The 23102-nt window shown below is 51.8% G+C and overlaps 2 protein-coding genes across 5 annotated transcripts; one reads left to right on the top strand and one right to left on the bottom strand.

The window, feature by feature from the left end:
* Positions 1–2295: 2295 nt before the first annotated feature.
* Positions 2296–21373, top strand: PPP2R5D (protein phosphatase 2, regulatory subunit B', delta). Its single transcript, XM_004673498.2, has 16 exons — positions 2296–2431; positions 6909–6986; positions 15980–16184; positions 16438–16637; positions 16721–16831; positions 16956–17048; positions 17437–17567; positions 17697–17756; positions 17863–17971; positions 18174–18227; positions 18485–18655; positions 18761–18888; positions 19518–19619; positions 19714–19786; positions 19931–20047; positions 20199–21373. Exons 1-16 carry the CDS (start codon positions 2405–2407, stop codon positions 20334–20336), a joined length of 1797 nt encoding a protein of 598 aa, XP_004673555.1. The 5' UTR covers positions 2296–2404; the 3' UTR covers positions 20337–21373.
* On the bottom strand, positions 21262–22992 carry MEA1 (male-enhanced antigen 1). Of its 4 annotated transcripts, none has more exons than XM_012721519.1 (4): positions 22909–22992; positions 22147–22427; positions 21955–22057; positions 21262–21650 (listed from the first exon to the last, which is right to left on the bottom strand). In XM_012721519.1, the coding sequence occupies exons 2-4, from the start codon at positions 22414–22416 to the stop codon at positions 21499–21501; spliced, it is 525 nt and encodes a 174-aa protein (XP_012576973.1). In that variant the 5' UTR covers positions 22417–22427; positions 22909–22992; the 3' UTR covers positions 21262–21498. The 4 variants fall into 4 exon arrangements, with proteins under 4 accessions (XP_012576973.1, XP_012576982.1, XP_012576976.1 ...); XM_012721528.1 differs by having other exon boundaries at positions 22938–22960; XM_012721522.1 differs by having other exon boundaries at positions 22875–22953.
* Between the last annotated feature and the right edge of the window lie 110 nt (positions 22993–23102).

Below are 23102 nucleotides of genomic sequence, written 5' to 3' on the forward strand. Positions count from 1 at the left end.
TTTGCCCTGAGAATCAATGGATTGGTTGGTGACAATGTATTCTTACTAGAGCTTTATCCAGAAAGTTGGACAGAGGCCAACTTTCTCTTTTCCTTCATGAGCTATGTATGAGAAACTCTTCTATATTGTGCATTATGCATTCCTGAAAACTTCCTAAAAATCTGAATGTTATATTTACATAATATAAGGTATGTCTACGCACAGGAGGTCATTAAAAATATTTTTAATGGAAATGTTTTTGCATATCTGATTATAGTGCCTTTCGTCCTAAACCTGGAATTGCCTGGATGAACATCTGTAAAACAGCATGCAAGAGGCACTAGGTACTTGAATTCATATGGATGAAAGTTCCCAGTTGGTAGTCCTAAACTAGTATGTGATTCTGGCTCCAGTCCCCTGGAGGGATGGAGTATGGAAAGGTGGTAGGGTAGGCTAAAGAAGATATGCCTGCTTTGCACACAGCAGGCAAGGAGTAGGCCTCAGGACTACAGTGTTCCTTTAAATCATGGGAATGGGTAAATACATCTGGTGTCTTCCCCTGGGTCAGCAACCATACATACATAAATACCCATCCACAAATATAGGTCGTTTCTTCCCAGTTTCCCCCCAGCAAATAATGGTTGGTATGCAGTCCACTTTGTATTACCTTAAGATCATCATTAGTCATTGAAAGCCAAGTACTAGTTCTGTAAAATAACCAAGAGCCTACATTTGTTTTTGTCTTTTTAGGAAGACTTATTCATTTATGCATATAAGAACTGGGGTACAGGCCAGAGGTGAGAGGGTGGTGAAAGGATTCACCAGAGACAGAGAGGGGAACAAAACAGATGGATTAACTGAAATATACTGCTGAGGGGGGCAGCAGGCAGGACAGGAGAGGTCTGCTGTGCCATGTGGGTCACCTTCTTAGCTGGGGATTGAACTCATGCTGCAGTGGCTGCAGATAGCTTCATGGTGCTGTGCTTTAATCCCTTGCGCTACCAGGGAGGGCCCTAGGAGCTTACATTTATTGCCTTTACCTCTTACCTCTGTTCACCCTTCTAGGTACGATGACCTTAACCTTCCTTCCACTTCTCTTGACACTTTTCTGCAAAGATCACTGGAAACCTCTTAATTGCAGAATGAAGGTAATGCTACTTGATCTCTATCTTAACCTTTTTCTGCAATTGGACTTTATTACTTCCTTTACCACTATAACCAGTTTTACTCAGACATCTTTGACAGCCTCCAGCAGTCACTCTCAACTTATCCCTCTCCCTTACAGTTCTCCCCACAATTCAGTGAGTCCCCAAATTCTGTTGATTGTACACATTTCCCAATTCCATCTTTTCTTCTCCATGCCCATTACCACTGTCTCAAAATGTCGCTCTTCTGTTGTAAGGACCACCGGTTTATTCTTGAGCCTTCTGCATTTTCTTCAGGTTGGTCAATCCGCTTCTGGATTTCACTTTCTGAAATAAATTCCTCCAGCCACCTCTAGGTTTGTGTACTTTATAACATTGTATTTTAATCATCTGTTTATACACATTTGTGAACTTCATCAGACTGAATTCCTTGAGGGCAGAAACTGGATACTGGTTTGGGATGGATGGATGGGGAGTAAAAGCTGTATTTTCCAGACCTTCAACTGTGCTGTTGCTTCTTCACTGTGTTCCCGAGAGCTAGAGTCCAGATGGTTCCCCAATCCCAGGACAGTACTACAGTAGGAATTATCGCAGGATCGTCCCTCTTTCCAAAATTACACAAACATGGGTTCTCATCTTCTCTCACCCAGATGCCAGCCCATCAGGCTTCCTCTTTGATCTTCTGCAAACCCTGTCCAGGGAAACGGATAACCTCAAAGACTCCAGGGAGCTCTCGCCACCGATTTTGAGTATAGAATCAGTGCAACGTTACCCTGACGACGAAAGCTACTCTTCATTTCACGGCTTCCTCCGGCAACTCGGACTGGGCGGAGTGGCAGAATGGAAAGAGCCAGAACCACTTTAGAGCTGGGTTCCAACGGCAGCGAAGAATGGCCGAGGCGGACGCACACAGACCCCGGAGTGCGGCACTCGGAGCTAGGCTTTGGCTTCCTTTTCCCCCGCCTCTTCGGCAGAGCCCGACCCACTTTAGGGCGGGATCTGCCCCTGCAGCCAATTCTGGGCGCCGAACCCTGGCGGTTTGTACTCTTCCTTTCCAATGAGAAAAAAAGGAAGCTGCTTGGCCCCAATGACCAATCCGAGGAGGCGGCGCCCGGTTGTCAGGCAGGTTTGTAGGAGTTCGGGCCAATTGGAGGCGCAGACACCGCTCGACCCGGGCGCAGCGCGCAGGCGGTGGCGAGGAGACGCGGAGCGGGCCGAGTGCGGCCGAGCAGGAGCAGGAGCGGGGCCCCAGGAGCTGGGCCGGGTCCGGACGGGCCGAGATGCCCTATAAACTGAAGAAGGAGAAGGTGAGCGTGGCCCTTAACCCCCGCGCCTCTGCCTTGGGGCCTGCGTGGAGCGCTGGGAGGGGCCCGAGCCAGGCCCGGGACAACCCCGGACTGACCCTCCCGTCCGGCCCCTGCAGGACTCCCGGGGCCAGCCTATCGCCCCCGCTGCAGGTCGCACCCCCAGCTGTGCCGCAGCCAGGAGAGCTCCCTCACCTTGCCCGGGATAGAGTCGCCCCACATACATCTCCCTCCGCTCGCTCGTCCCTCCAGCTGCCCCCCCTGCCCAGGGTAACCTGCTCCCTCCCTCGAGATCTGCCCGACTCCCAGGTCACTCCCCTGCGCCCTCCACTCCACTCTCCCATCCCCCATCCGTTTGGGACAGACCCTTGTCTGAGACCGCACCTTCCTCCAGAGCTGCCCCTTTCCCTTTCTCTTCTCACCCACTTGGGCCTGGGCCCGAGCCGCCCTCCTGAGCCGGCCTGCGCTTCTGGCCCCCACAGCCCCTTCTCCCTGCCGGCCAAGCTCCCTGACCTAGAACAGCTCCGCTTTCTCCACCAGATCTGGCCTAGGCCCCTCCCTCTAGTTCTTCCCTCACACACAAACTTGTAAGCCTTCCTGACTGAGCCCTTCCTTCTGCTGATGGAACCTCAGAACGTCAGTGCGGGCAGGGACTTCCCAGCACATTCAGTGGGATTCTTCATGGGCCAGATGAGGAGACTGAGGCCCAGACAGGGGAAGGGACTTGGCCAAGGTCACTCAGCCTGCTGGAGGCCCAGCTGCAACCTCAGATCTTCGCCTTAAATGCCTCTTCTGTTGCAAAGCCTCCTCTAACTGCTGATCCTAAACCACTCAACCTTTCCTAGTCTGAGCAGGCTCCTCCCCTCATTCTTAATCTTAGACTTTGCATCTTCCTTTTTTACATCCATGCCAGTTTTGTCTTTCTGCACCCTCTCCTCAAATCAGGAATCTGTCCTAACTGTCAGAATAGTTTTCCTTCTTAGTGCACAGGTCAGGCACCCTGGTCCCCCCATCTCTGCCACGGTGTCCCGATACAGGCGGCTTCTTGATCTTGCCTTCTTTCACCTTTCTCTTCTACCTCTACGCCGCCTTCCCCTGTTCCTCATCCCTGCCTTTCTCTACCCTCTGTTTCCTGCTGTTGCTGAGGTCTGACTCAGAGGTGTGGTTCCTTTGAGGTACAGACTCACACAGAGGATGCTAGGATACCAGTTCCAGCCTCCCCCAGCTTCTCTCCTAGGGATGGCCCCTGGAGGTGGGGGCTGGCTCTGGCCTGGTGTTCTGTGCACCTGCTTTGCCACCCCAGAGTTGTCTTGCTTTCGCTTGCCCTCTGATTGACTGGGGTGCTGGCCTACCATCTCTGAGCTAATCTGCTAGTCTCTTTCCCTAAAGCTGTTGGAGATTTACCAGACAGCTGTGACTCTGTTGTCCCCATAACTTCTCAGGACTGGAGTGTAAGGTCGGGGATGGCATACTAGATGCTGACCCTTGTGGCACATGCACAGCCTGCTGATGTGGGCGGGGTTATGTGTACCCCGCTCAGGCCCTGTTCTTGGGGCGTGAGCATGTGGGAGTAATTTGGGCACCTTAGCTGTAGACAACGCCCATGCAGTCAGCCACACCAGGCACTAGAGGACCCCTTCCAGGAGCGAGGAGTGGCGTGGAATTCAGGGGTGACTGCTGAGATCCCCGCCATCGTAGCTTTTAGCCCCATCCACAGAAGCCTTTCTCTAGTAGGTGATTGAGAAAACAGAATTCTGAAGTGGACTTGCTGAGACCATGGGCGCGAGTATTTGGAAGGACTGCAGTGCTTGGCCCAGGCCTCTTTGATCCCCTTTAAGTTTTACTTTCAGCTTTTGATTTCTAGTTGCATTTGGCCTCCTTACATGGTTGTCAGGTCCTGAGGGGGAGGCAGGTAATGATGTGACAGAGGCTTGCCTGAATGGTGTAGGAGCTAAGAGGAAGGGTGGGTGGAGAATCACCGCTCCCCTTTTCTGCTTCATCTCTGCCGGTCCCGTCCTGGCCACCCTTCCCAGACTCCTCCCTTTAGCCTTCCCTGAACTGTCAGCTGGGAATGAGCTGACCCTCCTTCTCAGGATTTGCAGAACTCTTGGCGGGTCACTTGTGTTCCCTTCAATTGGAATTAATTGCCTTGTCTTTTCTTTCTCCCTGAGATAATAGCTAAGTTCCATTTTGGGGTGGCTTCTCCCTGACACACAGTAGGCCTCCATGCCTAGGCACTGAGTTATTCCCCTGGGGGAATTTGAATTCCTTCCTCTTCCCTCCTCCTATTTTTTCTGGGACTGATTCCTTTAGGCACCTGGGTGAGGTGCTCCCTCCCACTTTCTTCTTGTAAATAATAATACTCACTTGGACTAACAGTAATATTTTAATCTGCAGACACTTTGCTAAAGGGAATTTAGGTACTCCGATTGTCCTCACTTTTATAGACAAGGACTCTGAGGCTCAGTGAGGCTAGTTAACTTGCCTGTGACTAGATAGCAAGTACGAGTTAGCCTGGAACACAGGCCTGGCTCTAAACCACCGTGCCCTGCAGCAATGGGCTGAAGCGAGCGCACTTCACCTGTTCTGCAGGAGCCAGAGAGCAAGGGTGGTGAGCCTGGTCTCCCCACACCCACACACACCCACACACACCAAAGCAGCTGGGATCTCTGTAGGCACATTCCTTGAGAGCTATGTCTGAGTATTGTCGGGTGGGTGGAGAATTAAAACAAAGAATAAGGAGCTTATGATCAGGTAGACAGATGATGGGTCTGTTTTGTCCAGGGAGCCCACATCTGGGGTGTGTGCAGATAGTCACCTCAGTGTTGTGCCTGCACCCCACCCCCCTTCTGCTCCATGCTGTGAGTCACGCCTGGCCCCTTGGCAAGGGGTCAGTGTGGCCAGCCAGGTCAGCAGGCATTGGGAGCAGGCAGAGCCCGGAGGAGAAGCGCCTTCCCCTTTGTGTCTCTGCTGGGCCCTGCTTGGCACACCTGGGAGTGACTTTCTTCCTCCCCACCCCAGGGAGCCTTCCCCCCACTGCAGCCCACACAGAGCTCTCATCTCCCTGGAATCCTTTTGCCCCTGTAGTCACAATCATTTCACACTTCTCACTTGAAGGGCCTCAATGCTGTTGAGCTGCAGAATCTCTTAGCTGAAAGTGATTTCCAGGGTCCTCCAGTTTGGTGATTTAGGACTTGAATCCCTTCTGCAACATGCCTTAGAGGAGGCATGAATGCTTGGATGCCTCAGGGCTGGGGAGCTGGCAGCCTCAGTAGGCCTCGGTTTCTGTGTAGCTGGTCTGGGAGAAAATTCGTCTGGACCCTCAGCCAGTCTTCCTTGTCTTTCAGCCCATGGCTCTCGGCCTGTGGGTCCAGAGAATAAGTTGCATCTTTAGTGTGCGCAGCAGCCCCTGGTTTATTTGTAAAGATCCCTTTCCCCTCCCCGACCTCCAGAACTCCTCCCTTCCAATGTTAACTATCCCAGTGACTGCAGCTGTTGCTCTCGGACTGGTCTTTGACTCCCCTTCTAGTAAGGATTGTGTTTCCCCTGAAGAAAAATTAGGATTTTCTTTGTCCCTCCTCAAGTCTGATGCTCAGGACTGGACTAGATCCTCCAGAATGGTCCCACCAATGCCAAGGACAAGGCTCTGGGCTCTTCTATGTGCCACAGTACCCAGGCACAAGGGTGATTTGTGGGCAGCTTGTGGTCAGACCTAAATCCTCAAGTCATTTTCACATATTCCCCAACCTGTCCCTGTGCAGTTGCTTTTTTTGGCCCAAAGCATAGGAAGGGATGCTGGGCAGGCTCCGAGCCAGCTCCCAGCTCCCGAGGGGAGCTTCAGACTAGTGCTCACTCCTTGAAATAGTTCAGTCCCTTAGCCTGTCCCTGGCTGTGCTGTCCACCCAGATGCTCTTGGGGCAGCTCCTAAACCTAGTAGTGTCCGTGGGCCTCAGCTGATCGCCAGTGGCACCCTCTAGTCTGGTGCTATTTGTGAAATTCCAAGAAATGTCTCTAGGTCTTTCCAGATGCCTTGGGGAGGGAGTGGTGACCACCTCCCCTCCAGCATGAGACCCTTGGTACCCCTCTGCCCTGTAGCCAGAAGCCAGTCACCACTTCACTCTGCACTGTTTTTTCCTTAACTCTCCTCATCCTTATTCTTACTGGCCAGAACTTCTCCCAGGTCCTAGGGCCCTAACTTATATACTTGCTAGTGAGGTAAAGAGCACTATCAGGCATAATTAGTGTTAGAGATGTCTTCCTAACCCCTACACTCTCTGTCTCTCTCTGTCTGTCTCTCTGTCTCTGTCTCTCTCTCCCTCTCCTTTCTCTCTCTCCTTTCCCTTTGTATCCAACAACCCCTCCCTAGCCTTGGGCTATGTCCAAAGTAGGTGCTTTTTGGTTTTGACTGCCTGAGAGCTCCAGAAGAGACCTCTTCCTTCCCCTGGCATCCGCTAACTCTACCTCCATTTTCTCCCTCCAGGAGCCCCCCAAGCTTGCCAAAGGCACGGCCAAACCCAGCAGTTCTGGCAAGGATGGAGGAGGCGAAAGTACTGAGGAGGTAATGCACTTGGGGCTGCCCGAGTTGCGGTGCAGGCCGCAGGTCCTTCAGTCTGACTGGGAGCGGAGCAAGGAAGCCCGGGGCCAGAAGTTATTTGTGCAGAGGAAGATTGCGTCTGCTGCCTGGGAGGGACCCAGATGGCTCATCCAGAATGCCCTTGGGCAGGCTTTTCCTCTGCCTCTGGTAGACCAGATAAGCTCTCCAGTTCTTCAGGCTCCCCAGTGATTCCTGTGAAAGTCATCTCTCTGACTAAGCCTACCAGAACTTAGAGGGCTACAAATGCCTTTGTTCTGTGGGCAGAAAGCTAGGGACCCTGGGTCCCAGGGAGAAGGGGAAAAGGACGTGGCAGCCTAAGTAGGTGACAGGTGAGTTCTGCCTGACTCTGCTGATCAGGAGGTAGGGAGAGACTAGTGATCCTCCATCAGGCAGGGCCCTTGGTCTCTTCTGAAGGACTGTCATAAGCAGAGGTCAGTGCAGTGATCAAGGCCTTTATGGCCGTAAATGGCAAATGGAGCAAGCACTGGCAGGTACAGGGACTTAAGAAAGTCCAAGGTATGTGTGTGCAAGCTGGGAGTGTACACCGTGGCATGCTGAGACTTTGTCAGCTTGTGGACATGTTGCTCACGCATCTGTGTTACCTGGAAGCGATGCTCCCTCGGACTGCCATCAGTCCGGCCATAATAACCAGTTTGGAGGGATGGAGAACAGCAAGCAGACCTTTCCAGTTGTGGGCAGGTCTTGTGGTTTTGGGGGGAGAGAAAAGATCAATTAACAAGTGCTTGAGATTTCGATTTTTCTGGGTACTGCTGTTTCCTATCACCTTTCAAGAGATCAAGCACTTGTAACCATTATTTTAGAGTGATTGGAAGAAGTAGATAGGATAGTTTGCCACCATTTTACAGATAAGATTGTTGAGGTAAATCTCTCCTTCCTTGGCACTTACACAGTCTTCTGGCCAAGTCTCCAGGGCAGCCCTTATCGGGCATTGTGTCCCCTTACGTGTGTGGTGGGGACCACACGGATTCAGGGAAGGAGCTGGGTGTTACTGCAAATGTGGGCTTGGCTCAGAGGAAATCATCAGTACATGCGTCTGTCGACACTCCCCCTGGGCTCAGGAGTGGTGACATCTGGGAGACCCACAGGGGAGGTGGCCAGGGGCCAGAAACTGACATTCAGAACAGTAAGAGAGTCTTAGAAACGGGGCTTAAAGGGATAGAAAGGAAAAAGGGGGCTGTCCCCGCCTTTTGCCTAACTAACCCCACTTGTTCAGGTGCTTCACCTGCCCACCTCCCAGGGTGCAGGGCCCCTTCCAGGTCCTCTGCAGGCTCCCATGGTGCAACCCCAAGTAAGAGCTGGCAGACACCTTTGAATATAAGCCTGTCCTTTTGTAGATGGGGAAAATGAAGACTCAGACAAGTTAAGAATCTACTGAGGCCAATGGCTGGCATTTCTGCACTGCCTTCCTGAACAGTCTGTTGAGGGCAGTGGTCTGTATTCAGCCCTCTGGAAAAGGAATGTGGAGTCTGCTTTGGGGTCTGTGTTGTGAAACGCTGCTCAGGATTTACCTGCAGGAGACAAGCTGCAGGGATTTTGCTCCGTGATTTTCTAGAAACACACCCACGTGGCCTTAGGCAGAGAGATGGTGGCAAAGTTAAGGGCCAGGCTGTGATGCCCGAAAACTGGCACAGTGCAACCTTTACCTTTTTAAAAGATATTTATTTATTAATGCATACAAGAACTGGGGCACAGGCCAGAGGTACAGGCAGTGAGAGGAGTCACCAGAGACAGCGGGGAGCAGAACAGGCAGATCAACGAAGTACACTGCTGAGGGGAGCAGCAGGTGGGTCAGGAGGGGCCTGCCGCGCCATGTGGGTCACCTCCCTGGCTGGGGGTCAAACTCAACTCGTACTGCAGTGGCTGCGAATAGCTTCATAGTGCTGTGCTTTAATCTGTTGTGCTACCTGGGAGGGCCCCCCTTGCCCTTTTTCTAGAAGTAGGGGCTCGTCCAGCCATTTGTGCCTCTGTCAGGCCCTCGCCAGAGCCTCCCAATGGGGTCTGAGTACCACAGCGGGCAGCCTTCCTTCTGGGCAGGTGCTCGAGCGCTGGGCTTCTAGGGCAGTCTTCACAAACTGCCAAACTGAGTAGCTTTAAATAACAGGCGTTTATTCTTGCACAGTTCTAGAGGCCAGAGTCTGAAATCAAGGTGTGTGCGGGCCATATTCCCCTGAGATGCAGGGAAGAATGTGTTCCACTCTGTTCTCCTAGTTTCCGATGACTTTGAGCAGTACTGGGCATTCCTTATCTGGTAGCTGCGTCAGTCCTGTCTCTGCCTCCATCACTCCAGTGTCTGCCTCTGTCTCCACATGGAGTTCTCTGTGTCCAGATCTCCCTCGTCTTATTTATTTACTTAGTAGAATAGGGGTATAGGCCAGAAGTGGGGGGCGGTGAGCTGATGCCCCAGAGACAAAATGAGGAGCCGAACAGGTGGATTGACTAAAATATACTGCTCAGTACTGAGTGTAAGTATTTTGCTTATACGTAATCTTTTAATCTTCTCAGCACTCCCTTAAGGTCTTTCTGCTGTTATAATATTCCCATTTCATAGGTGACATTGAGGCATAGAGATGTTAAGTAGCTTTTACTTCAGGAGTAAAGAGCAGAATGGAATTCAGCCTGGGACTCCAGACAGTTCTGTGTACTTAATGACATAATCACTCTAGCTGGGAGAGCCTAGGAAAGTCTTAGAACAGAAAGGGGTCTTAGGAGATTAGGAGTCACTGTGACCTTTCATGTAGCAAAAGTCCTTTCTGGTTTGTCTTTGAAAATAAGCAGTTCGTTACCTGCGGTGGTTGTGCCTTTTCCTGATTTCTGGGAATAGGGACGGAGAGAGGGAGGAAGGAATTATCCCAGTTGCCCCCATTTCATCTTTTCTTCCTAGAGCTCGAGTTGGTACCCTGAAAACATTTCTGGCCTGATCAGACTTCTACCAAAACCATCTATTGGCATCTCACTGTTGACAAGTTAAAACCCAAGCTCGACCTGTCAACCCTTCTGAGCTGGCTGCACCCTGTCTTCCAGCACCTCTCCTGGCTTCTTGCCCCACTCACTGGTGCCCACCTTGTGATAGCCCTTTAATGACCCAGGGCTCTTGATGCAGTTTCACTGTTCCCCGTTGCTTTCTTTCTCCCTTACCCTCCCACACCCGCTTTTCCCCCCTAGGAATCTCATGTTTTTCCTTTAAGAACCAAATCAAAAGTTGCCTCTTCTGGTATATCTTCCCTAATTCTTCTGACAGTTAGGTAGAACTCTAGATGCAGTATAGGAGAGAACGCCCCTGTGATTTGGGGGGAGTTAAACTAAAATGATCTCTATTCAGCTAATTCATTATGCAAAAGCTGTGACATTCATCTTTGCATTTTTTCACTGCTTTTTATTTTTCTATGGCAAATAGAAAAATGTACTTGCTATAGCAGTGAATACATTTCTGTCTCCTCTGTGCTTCATTATTTGGTATGATTAGTAATGGTGGCTATGTTAGGATCAGGTTAGACTAGGAGTTGTACAGAGTAGGCAAGTTTATTTGCAGTCTCCTCGAGTGTGAGCATGGTCCTTAAATGCAAAATGCCACTTGGTGGCGGAAGGCCTGGAAAGGCTGCTTGGTGTTTAGATCCTGCTGAGAGTTTAGAAGTGGGAGGTGAAGGTGCTTCAGGCACAGGAGATGGCCACTTGAGAGTCTCAGGAGTGGCACCAGGCAGGACAGCAGGAAAGCAGGGGGTGGAGGGCAGCTTGCCCATCATCATTATCTCCCCTTGCTCTGATGCCTGCAGAAGGCATCAGGGGCTCATCTGCCTCCCTCCTTCAGCCCAGGGGCAGGAGAGGTTAGAAGCTGGAAGAGTGAACAGAGCAGGCGATGGATGTCTCACTGAGGCTTGGCAGCTAGGGACCAGCTGTCTCTTAGATGCTTCTTATGTCTGGGACTTGGGAACCAGTGGTTCTTCTAAAACTGGGGTGGCCTAGTGGGGTGTGGGTGGAGCAGACCCCGCCAGCCTGCAATAACATAATCTTAGTGAGGAAGGGAACTTAGGCAGTGGCTCATTGGGTAGTGGTTTGTTTGTTGTTGTTGTTTTTTCCTGACTTTTGGTTTGTGCCTGCAACTCTGTTCTCTTGAAGCCTTACTTGGAGAATGGTAGGGAAACTGATCTAGTCCAGCTCCTTCCTTGTTAGCAGGGAAAGTCAGGTCTTGCTTTTCCCTTTCTAGAACAGACTGCCCCCTTCCCTGGATGCCCCATTAGTACTGTTTCATGGAGCTGCAGGGGAAGATGGAGACAGACATGTGCCCTCCAGTCTTGTTCCTCAGCTGTCACTGAGCCCTGCACCTAGTATCGTTCATGTTGTTCCTCCTGCTACGTTCCTGCCCCTGCTCAGTGCTTTGTTCTGACGGTTGGTTCCTGAGCTGGGATAGGAAGGACCTGTGAGGAGGGGCCTGACCTAACCCTGGGCAGACAACCAACCAAATGGAATGCCTGTTAGGTACTGGTACCTTGGGGACCCAAAAGGGTGCAAAGCAAAGTCCTCAACTTCAGAGACACTGTCTAGTGGGCTGGGAGACACATGAACAGACTGAGCAGAGGTGTAGGTGCGGGTGAGCCCAGAGCCAGTGGGATAGGGAAGAGGGCCAGGAGGCCAGGAGGCCCGGAGGCCAGGACGCCAGGACGCCAGGACGCCCACGGTCTGCAGTGACCTGGGAAGTTTTAGAAGAATGTGGGACTGAAGGCAGTTTTGAAAGATGCAGTGCTTTCTTGGGTTCCCTCTTTTATTTTTTTAAGATTTATCTATTTATGTTTACAGAACTGGGGTACAGGCCAGAGGTGTGGGCGGTGAGAGGATTTACCAGAGGCAGAGTGGGGAGCAGAACAGGCAGATCAACGAAGTACACTGCTGAGGGGAGCGGCGGGCCGGTCAGGAGAGGTCTGCCGTGCTCCCTTGCCTGGGATCTGGTTAACTCACGCAGACCGAGGCTAGCTTCATAGTGCTGAGCTTCAACCCTTTGCGCCACTAGGGAGGGCTCTTCAGTTCTCCCTTTTAAAATAAGGATGATAGTAGTTTCTAAGGAACATTTGAGGTGAACTCGCTTCAGGAATTTCCAGCCTTACATTCCTAAAATTCAGGGAAAAGGAAATCATTGTTGTGGAAGATTCTAAAGCACTTCTGTGTGTCATAGATTTGTCAGTTTAACTCTGAGCAGTAGGTAAACTCTTGTCATCCCATTTTAGAAATGAGGAAACCGAGGCACAGAGAGCCTACCTGATTTTCTGGAGGTGACTCAGAGCTAGAAGTCAGATCCATCTGGCTGTGTGCTCAAGTCTGTGTTCTTGACCACTAAACTCCACACATAGGAGGGTTTGCTTCTTGTTTAGGTAAGTGGAGGCCTGAAGTAGGAGAGTCTGATGCATTCCAAGCACTGTCTCTAGCTTCTGTCTTTCCCCCTTCCTTCCCCTGTGGAAGTGAGATCCATCCGCTATATGCAGGAAGAGACACCAGGTGTCTTGCACTGTGTCACCAAAATCACGTTGGCTGGTCACAGGAGAGAGACACGATGGCTGCTCTCGCCCAGCTTCCTTGCCCTATCCTGCTCACACTGGCCAAGGAGAAGGCAAGATGGTAGCAGGCACAGTGGGCCCACAGGTCTGCCCAGCCTGGGTACAGGGCTAGTGCTCTGACCCCTCTCACCTCACTCCTACGTTAGTCACAAGCTCCATATGTTCTTTTTTTTTTTTTTTTTTAACTCAGATACAAAGAAAAAACCATCAGTAAAACTAATATAGGAGACATTCATCAGGGGAGGGAAAGGGAGAAGGGCCAGAAGGGGAGGGAAGAACACATGTCTATGGTGGTGGCTCACGGGTGTCCTGGTGGTGGTAATTTTAGGGGACAACACCTGTGAGGAGAAAGCAAGCATTGTACAGAAATGATCGATGTAGGGGGAAAAATTCAGAGACAGCATGTGCATAGAAAGGGTTTTATGCATAGAAAGCATAAAACCTTTTGTCCTCCTATCCCAGAGGATTTAAAATTTCTCCCATTTGTATGGTAAGGCGTCAGAGTTCGGGAGGGGACTGGAGAGTAAGGACTGCTTTCCTGTGGGGGGGTCCCCCGGTTGCCTGTAGCCTCACTCTTCAGGCCTCCTGCGGTCCCAGGTGGGGCAGGGGCTGTACTGTGGCCCAGCCTCCTCTCCCGACGTGGTGTTATCTGGACATTCTTGGAGTAGCTTTGGGTAGACAGCCTGGTGAGCACTTACCTTTCGGCTTCTGAAAAGGGATTTTTAGGGGCTCTGATGCCTATGACTGGGAGGAAGTGAAGGGGCTGCCTCTAAAAATTAGCTTTCTCCCATTGTAGACACTTCAGTCACTGTTCATTCCATTGTCACAGGTGATCGTCATTGCACATTGCTTTACTTGTTCTTGTTCTTTCCTTTTCTCTTAAGATTTAGTAATTTTTGCACACAAGAACTAGCATACAGGCCACATATGCAGGGGTAGGGGTAGGTGACAGGATTCACAGAGACAGAGTGGGGAGCAGACTGATGGATTGACTGAAATACACTGCTGAGGGGAGCAGCGGGCGGGTCAGAGAGGTCTGCTGTGCCATGTGGGTCACCTCCCTGGGCAGGGATGGGACTTATGCCAGTTGCCAGCAATAGCTTAATAGCTGAGACTTAACCCCTGCACACTGGGGAGGCCCCTGTTCTTTCCTTTTCTTAACCAGGTTTGTGTTCTATGCTTGTGTTTTAATGTGGGCGACTCATTTTGCATATGCAGTTTTGTATTGTTTAATTTAGCATAGGAAGCAATTTTCTGTCATTACATGATTTTAGACTTTCTGTTGGATTTTATTAAAATTTTTATCGGCACAACATGTACCTCGTCCAGTCGGTCAGATAGCACTTATGCTTATGGTCTTGCAATGAAATGGGCAGCACCCAGCCCTTCTCCTGTTGCTCTGGGGCCACTTTTGCAACTCTTACCTCTTTTATTTTTTCCTTTTACTATTTAAAAAAAATTGTATTGCTGTTCATATTTTTACAGTATTTGATTTCTCCCCTCAGGTGTAGTCCCTGTAAATATCCACCACATCACCTGTGAAGCATCACCAGGGTCCCGTGCTCTTCCCACCCTGTTTTGATTCCTTACCAACCCCCCTTCAAGCCTCAAATCTATGCAATTCTTAACTCTTTCCTTACAGATTGGCTTCTGAATTTCATAATAGGATTCTTTGACTGCTTTAAAAAATCTTCTTGAGATATTATCCTTTGACTTCCTGCTGTGAATCATCAAGGTCTCAGTGTCTCCTACCTCCATGCAGACCTTTCTCCTCCTCCCAAAATATTTATCACCAATTTTGGGTAAATTATTAAGAATATGTAAATATTTTTTACAGCTGAACTCTGTGATTACATTTAGTACATAGTTTTTGTAAACATAATTTTAACTCCATAATATTTCATTTACTTATTTATTTGCTCTTCTAAATTCGGTTATGAAAGTGATCTGCACAAACCCTTTTTTTAAATCTAAGATAGAAGCTGTTTTCCAGCAGCTAAACTACTGAGACATTGGAATGACAGACATTGGGTGCAGGCCAGAGGTGCAGGGGGTGAGGGGATTCACCAGAGGCAGAGTGGGGAGCAGCAGAGGCTGATCTACTGAATTATACTGCTGAGGGGAGCAGCAGGTGAGAGAGGAGGCCTGCTGCGCCATGTGGGTCACCTCTCTAGCTGGGGATTGACTGGTGCTTCTGTGGCTGTGGACAGCTTCCTAGTGCTGTGCTTTAACCCTTGTGGCACCAGGGAGGCCTGAGATTCTTTAGAATTTTTTTTTTAAAAAAGATTTATTTGTTTATGCTTATAGAACTGGGGTACAGGCCAGAGATGTAGTGGGTGAGAGGATTCACCAGAGACAGAGTGAAGAGCAGAACAGGCAGGTCTACTGAAATACACTGCTGAGGGGAGCAGCGGGTGGGTCAGAAGAGGTCTGCCACGCCATGTGGGTCAGCTCCCTGGCCGGGGGTTGAACTCTTGCTGGAGTGGCTTCGGAGAGCTTCATAATGTGGTGCTTTAACCCATTGCACCACCAAGGAGAGCCAAGATTCTTTAACTTTTAATTGAAGTATTATGAAACATTTAGTAAGAGGGTTTGGTAATTTTTGGTGTACTGTTCAATGAATTTTTACGTATGTTTATGCTGTGAATCCCCTCCCGGATCCAGTCAGGACATAGAATGTTTCCGTTACTCAGAATGTTCCTCAGACCCTTCTTAGTCAATAACCACACTTGACTGCCACCTGTGCCCTAGGAGGAAAGCCACTTTTCTGTCTTCTGTCACTGTCAGTCCATCAGTTATTTCTGCCTGTTCAGGAACTAGAATATAGGGTTTTATTTTTGATTGAACTAACTGTAGGTTTCAGGTATACAGCATTATAAGTCAACACTTATATATATCGTGTTATGTTTGCCGCCAAGTCTAGTTTCTGTCCTATACCAAACTATGGTCCCCTTTTACCCAGTTTGTCCACCCTGCTTCCCTTCTGGTAACCACTGTTTTGGTCTTACCGTCTAAGAGCTTGTTTTTGTTTTGTTCTTTTATTTATGTTGTTTCATCTCCCATGAGTGAAATCATATGGTGTTCGCTGAACACCCTGTAAGTCCATCCATGTCGCCACATGTGGCAGGATTTCGTCTTGTTGTATCAGTCAGTGTAGTAAGGAATGAGTATTTGGGCAGCTCTTGATGTGTAGGCAGCAGGCATCACTTTGTGAGCTATGGCTCCTTGGCCACTCTCTTCCAGGGATTGCTATTGCTCCTGCAGGGCAGGAGACAGCTGCTTGCTGCCCAAGCTGGTGCAGGCACGAAGGGACCGAGGGATGGTGGGTGGCTCAGGCCGGGGTGGGAGGTCTGTCTCGGGGTGTGGACTTCAACGAGTCACTTGTTTGACCAGGCCCAGCCCCCACCCCAGCCCCCGCCCCAGTCTCAGACACCATCATCCAACAAGCGTCCCAGCAACAGCACGCCGCCCCCCACGCAGCTCAGCAAGATAAAGTACTCAGGGGGGCCCCAAATTGTCAAGAAGGAACGCCGGCAAAGCTCTTCCCGCTTCAACCTCAGCAAGAACCGGGAGTTGCAGAAGCTTCCTGCCCTGAAAGGTACTTGAAAAAATTCTCGGGGGCTGCTACACAGGCCTTGGGGATAATTGGCATGGTTGAAGTGGAAATCTGGGGTACTTTGGGGTGATGGGAATTCTAGAGAATGTGAGGGGGTATTCCCACAGGGGCTGAGGTGCCCAGCTGGCCGGTTAGTAGCAGGAAAAATAGGGGAAGGCCTGTTACAGTAGGGAATAGTATAAAAGGACTGGGGGATAGAACTTGACTTTTGAGCCTCCTCCTCTTGCCCCCCCAGATTCACCAACCCAGGAGCGGGAGGAGCTGTTCATCCAGAAGCTACGTCAGTGTTGCGTCCTCTTTGACTTTGTGTCAGATCCACTCAGTGACCTCAAATTCAAGGAGGTGAAGCGGGCAGGACTCAACGAAATGGTGGAATACATCACCCACAGCCGCGATGTTGTCACCGAGGCCATTTACCCTGAGGCTGTCACCATGGTGGGCACAGGGAGGGTACAGGGTAGGAGTGGGGGGCTTTGGAGAAGCCTGGACAGGGCACTAACCTGGCTACTGCCCCTCAGTTTTCAGTGAACCTCTTCCGGACGCTGCCACCTTCATCGAATCCCACTGGGGCCGAGTTTGACCCAGAGGAAGATGAGCCCACCCTGGAAGCTGCCTGGCCGCATCTTCAGGTACCAGGGCAGGGGCGCGGTTGGCTTTGGCTGCAGGGAGTGGGGTACTCTGGGGCCTGCAACAAGGGGCATGGCCCAGCCCTTGGGAACAGCCCCCTAAGTGGATGCTCCTTTCTTTCCACAGCTCGTGTATGAGTTTTTCTTACGTTTCCTCGAGTCTCCTGATTTCCAGCCAAACATAGCCAAGAAGTACATCGACCAGAAGTTTGTTCTTGCTGTGAGTCCCTGAGGTTCTTCCTTTTCTTCTACCCTAAAACACTATCCCCAGTTCCCTCCCTCCAGTACCAGCTCTTACTTCTGATGCTGAATATGTTCAACGGTGTCATGTGAGGAAACTAAGTGGGGTTAAAGGAACCCATTCTGCCCTTAAGAAACTTCCTGCATCACGGAAGGAAACAAAAAGGCCACACACTGGAGTATGCAGGCATGCATCCAGTGGTGGTGGTATCCAGACAGCATCTTGGTGGGAGGTGTGACAGAAGTGCTTTCCTGGGACTTGTGCCCAGCCCCTTCTCCAGAGGACCTCTGGGCATCCCTGGCCAGAATCCCGTGTCACCCTAGCCTTGGCCTCATGCTCATTTGCCACCTGCCCCTGCCTGCTCCAGCTCCTGGACCTGTTTGACAGTGAGGACCCTCGAGAGCGGGACTTCCTCAAGACCATCTTGCATCGCATCTATGGCAAGTTTTTGGGCCTCCGAGCGTATATCCGTAGGCAGATCAACCACATCTTCTACAGGTGAGAACAGGAGCCCAGACTTGGAGTCAGGCAAGCCCTGCTAAGGTGGGGCAGGGGAAGGGAGTGGGGCTGCACTACCCAGTGCTGGAGGAGCGTCAAGCTATCAGGAGAGGCCTTTTCTTCTCTTAGGTTCATCTATGAGACGGAGCATCACAATGGGATTGCCGAGCTCCTCGAGATCCTGGGCAGGTGAGAGGCGGGGCGTGGCACAGAGGGCTGAAAATGGTTGGGATGAGTGGGCCAGGGAGCTGGGGCCAGGAACCTTTGGTCCTCACAAACTTTCCTTAACTCCCAGCATCATCAATGGCTTTGCCCTGCCCCTTAAGGAAGAGCACAAGATGTTCCTTATTCGTGTCCTGCTTCCCCTTCACAAGGTCAAGTCCCTGAGTGTTTACCACCCTCAGGTGAGCTGGCTGCTTCTGGTGACCCCTCCACTCTGGCAGCAGAGAGAGGGAGGGAGCTCTTCCAGCTGGGAGGGGGTGGCAGAGGGATCAGAGGAAGAAGTCTGTACCTCTCCTTCCATTTTGGGGTCTTGCTTCCTCACTGATCTCTGTGAGGCCTGCTGAACTCTGCACATCACCTCCTTTCTACCTCAACCTTTTGCAGCTGGCATACTGCGTGGTACAGTTCCTGGAGAAGGAGAGCAGTCTGACTGAGCCGGTAATCCCCCTTCTGGGCCCCAGGGTCCACCTCTTCCTGGTGCTGTAAGCAGGTGCTCAGGAGGGAAGTGCCTGACAGGTGACATGCCTTCCTCTGAAGAAGCAAACCTGTATACACCTAGGAAACAGATCCAAGGCAGAGAAATGTGAACAGCTGAGGCCACTCAAGCTGTAGCCACCAGGGTGGGGGAGAGGACAGGAAAGGTGCCTCGAGAATCTTGTTGAGTGAGTGAGACTTTAGTCCCCCTGTCCTCACAGGTGATTGTAGGACTTCTCAAGTTCTGGCCCAAGACCCACAGCCCCAAAGAAGTGATGTTCCTGAATGAATTAGAAGAGATTCTGGATGTCATTGAGCCTTCAGAGTTCAGCAAAGTGATGGAACCACTCTTCCGCCAGCTTGCCAAGTGTGTCTCCAGCCCCCATTTCCAGGTGAGACCCACCCCCAGCACATCCCAGCCTCTGCCTCCCAGAAACTCAGGGGGCTCTGCAGCGAGGCCAGCCGGAGCTTTGCTGAGCCCAGCCTGTGCCCACCAGGTGGCGGAGCGTGCTCTCTACTACTGGAACAACGAGTACATCATGAGCCTGATAAGTGACAATGCTGCCCGTGTGCTCCCCATCATGTTCCCTGCACTCTACAGGAACTCCAAGAGCCACTGGAACAAGTAGGGGGCTAGCGTGGGGTTGGGTGGTAGGGATTTGCTTTGGGGACTTGTGAGGGACTCATCTGGTCACTCAGCAAGTGGGGCTGGTGCTCACTGCACACTGATAGGACCTTGAAGGGGGAGAAGCTACCTCTGTGAGAGGTCCCCAGCAGAGCAGTGGCTTGTATTATATCTCCTCTTGCAGTCAGATATTTTACAGCTTTGGAGACTTGATTCCATGCTGTGAGAAGCTGGTGTGATCCTCTTAGCGTATATGGGTTGAATCCCAGTGTTGTACAAAGGCTTTTCTGCTAAGAGCAAGTGCACTGTGATAGAGGTGCAGCCCATCAAGCGGTGGGGGCCTTGGATGGGGGCTGGAGAGTGGGCGGGAAGTGGTGGGAAGAAGGCAGGTCCTGGAGCGCAGGGTAGGGTAAGGATGCACTGGTGGGCCAATGTTTGCAAAGCCCCTGACAAACCTCAAGTCACATGACTGGGCCAGAGAGATGCGCTTACACTGTGCAGAGGTGCGGGAAATGGGGTCATAAATGAGAAAGCTTTCAGCAGAGACATTTTCTAGGAGAGTGCAAGGTGGAGTTTTGGCACTAGGAGCAGGCTCTAGCCTCCTACACCTCAGCTCTCTTCCCGGGCAGGACAATCCATGGCCTGATCTACAATGCCCTGAAGCTGTTTATGGAGATGAATCAGAAGCTGTTCGATGACTGCACACAACAATACAAGGCAGAGAAGCAGAAGTGAGTGTCTCTTCACTTGGGGGGCTCTCATCTTCCGTCACCAGCCCCCTAGGCCTCTCTCAAGCCCAACCCCAACCTGTCCGTGTTCCTTTAGGGGCCGGTTCCGAATGAAGGAGAGAGAAGAGATGTGGCAAAAGATAGAGGAGCTGGCCCGGCTTAACCCCCAGGTGAGGTTTTTTTGGCTACCACCCTGTACTGAGGGCCCCATCTTGAGCTGGGGGAGGGTGTGTTCGAGGAGGACACGAAGCGGACAGGTTCCCAAGCCCCCGGCGTGGTGCTCACCACCTGCGCGTGCCTCCTCTCCTTCTCAGTACCCCATGTTCCGAGCCCCTCCACCACTGCCTCCTGTGTACTCGATGGAGACAGAGACCCCCACGGCAGAGGACATCCAACTTCTGAAGAGAACGGTGGAGACAGAGGCTGTGCAGGTGGGAGGGCACGGGGGGGAGGGGGCCAGAAATCAAAGACAGCTCTGGAAGGGAGAGAAGACAGGAGCAGCAGAGTCAAATAAGGGGAGGAGACAGAAGACGTAACTGGAAATTGGTTGCCACGTCTTGCCTACTCCCTGTTCACACACAGATGCTGAAGGACATCAAGAAGGAGAAAGTGCTACTTCGGCGGAAGTCAGAGCTGCCGCAGGATGTGTACACCATCAAGGCACTGGAGGCGCACAAGCGGGCAGAGGAGTTCCTAACTGCCAGCCAGGAGGCTCTCTGACCCCCTCACCTTCCCACCACAGGGCCACAGCCCATTCAGCCCTGGGACGCTGCCCTCGCCCTCAACCCTCTGCTCCCCACTGGCTGACTTGGGGCAAGGCAGTGTCTCTCAAGCTACTCTAGAGAGGGGATGTGGGCATGTGAAGCAGGGACTCCCCCGGTCCCTCTTCTCCCTACAATGTGTTCCTCGCCTCCCTGTGGCTAGTACAGACAGGCTGAGCACTGAGATGCTCAGTATTCAGACATCTTGGGGATGTCTGTCCCCATCCTGCTCCTAACCCTACGGCTACCTGAGGCTGCTGAGAAATACACAAGGAATACATATGCTCCTCTTCTCTTCCCTTCATCCCCATTTGAACTCTAGGCATCTCCTCTCCCTCCCGATACACAGGGAGCAACAGGAGATGATCTTCACCAAAGTTACGTCAAGCCCCAATGGCCCCTGGAATGAGGTGGCCGACCCCCAACAGCACAAATAGGCCCCAGCCACAGCAGTGTGCAGGCTGATGGGTTGTGTTATTTCCTCTTACCCCCAGCCTGACCAAGATGATGAGATGTCAAATGGAGAAAAGTATAACTATGGACAATAGGTAATGGATATTATAGAGCCCTGATGGACCAGAGAAAGGGATGAATGAACACCTGCCCTGTGCCCCCACTTTGGTGAGCAGCAGCCCCAGGATCACAGACATGGAAGGGACCACCCTGGGGCTGATTGCTTTCCTGTGCTGTTGGTTCCCAAAGCCAGGAGAAAAGATGCAGGGAGCAATGCCCCAAGCATGGTTCCCCCAACACCTATTTATTTCTCTGTGCTGATGCTGGAAAGGCCAGCCCTTACTTGTTCCTTTCAGACACCTTGGAGTGGGGCAAGGGGCTGAGGGGGGCCACACCCAGGTTCCGGGGGCACAGGCAGTGCAGCTTTTGGCTGTGTACATAGGGTGCTTTATTCTCCACAGAGTGATACATGCTAAGGTGGGTTGGGCTTGGGCCAATGTCCCCATATGTACAGAACTGAATAAAGTGGGTCTCTGAGAAGAAGTCTGATTTGCCTGGATGTGGGAGGGAGATGGGGAGGGTGGAGATACATAGCCAACCAGGGGTGTGTTCAGTCCTGTGCTGGTTCTGGCCTGGAATGCAGGGAGCTAAGGCGGCTCTCAGGGTGGTCACTTCCAGGCAGGGGTTGCCTGCCGGGCTTGGAGGGCCTTCTGTACCACATCTTCCCACTGGGCATCTGATATCTCCCGAGCCCAGGCAGGCACCCCTGGCGCAGGCAGGCTTACTCCAGCCATCGTCCTTTTCACCAGCTCTACGTGTTCTGAAATCACAGCCAGAGACCAGTCAAGGGAGAGAAAGAATCAAACCAGCCACCCTCCCACACAGTCCTCAAAGGAGCCCATGGCTCTCTAGCTAGCCATGTCACCAAATCCGGCTCCCTTATTTCTAGGCAGAGCTGCCACACCCCAAGTCTAGCAGATTACTGTTTCATCTGGATGCTTAAATCTGCAAGATTTCACCTTAAAATTACTGTTTTTGGAAAAGGATGTTCCTCTAACCTTTTGGTGCTCTTAGCCAGTTCCTTTCCTCCATAATTTTTCTGGAATGAACCTGATCTTTCATACCTGGGTCCATGGGAATAGAGCTGTGGTTGCTCAATGCTGTAGCTCCCTCTTCATCTTCATCCTCACTCTCTAATGGTGGGTCTGGCAAATGAAGCCCCAGAGCCTGCTGAGCCAGAGAGGATAGTTTAGGGGGGCAGCACTTTCAAGGATCCCACCTTTACCTGCAGAGGAACAATGGCGCCTCCACCATACCTGGATCCGATCCTGGATATCAGCAACTACATCTTCTCCATCCCCCACTGGTGCGAGCTCCACCTCCTCTTGTTCAGGATCTTGGTTCAGAGGCTGGTAGGAGTAGCCGGCTGGGCCTGCCCCGTTTTCCTCCTGCTCTTCCTCAGGCTCCTCACTGCTCCAATCCCCAGTGCCTTCTGTAGGACCCTGTTGCGGCCCTAGTTCCTCAGTGTGATTGGGGAAGATACGCTCAGGGCCCATGGTGTCTCCCCCTAGAACTACTGCTGCCATCCGGGCAGGGGCTGCAAAAACAGGGAGACGGAAGGATATTGGATGAAATAAGGTGCCTTTCAGCTTCCATGAAGTTCCTCGGGGTGTCTTGCATCCACAAAACACTTGAACGCCCCCAAGCTTCCTGCACCGCATCCCACCCCATCCCAGCCTCTTCTGGGTGGGCTCTCCACGTTAAGTATGCTCTTCTCTAGAACCAACCCAAGCCCCCGCCCTGTTCCGGCAATCCCTAAGTAACAGCCCAACAGGGGCCCAAATGTCCCCCCTTCCAGAATCCTGCTACCCCAACCCCCCCCACGCCGGACTTGGGAACTTCGGGTAGCCAAATAGGGTTGGCGTGCCCGCCCCTTATGCCCTTCTTTCAGGGGTTCCCCTCTGTACCGCCTGACAAACGCCCTTCAGGCCCCACAGGCTTCCCTCAAATGGCCCCAGCTGCGATGTCTCCCAGCCGCCCCCACCGATTCTCGGCGTCGGTGTTCCCTCGCGCCTCACCCGCTCCGAGCCCGCTGTCGAACCCGCACCTTCACTTCCGGCGGGGCAGGACGTGCCGGGGATCCTCGTCCTCCAGCCCCGCCCCGCGTCCCTGATTGACGCGACCGCGGGCGGAGGGCCCGCCCCCGTCCCGCCCTCGCTTTCCCCGCCCAGACAGCAAAGGACTACATTACCCAGGAAGCCCCACGATATTT

This window comes from Condylura cristata, unplaced genomic scaffold (assembly GCF_000260355.1).
Source record: "Condylura cristata isolate star-nosed mole 26May11 unplaced genomic scaffold, ConCri1.0 scaffold00001, whole genome shotgun sequence".
Taxonomy (NCBI): domain Eukaryota; kingdom Metazoa; phylum Chordata; class Mammalia; order Eulipotyphla; family Talpidae; genus Condylura; species Condylura cristata.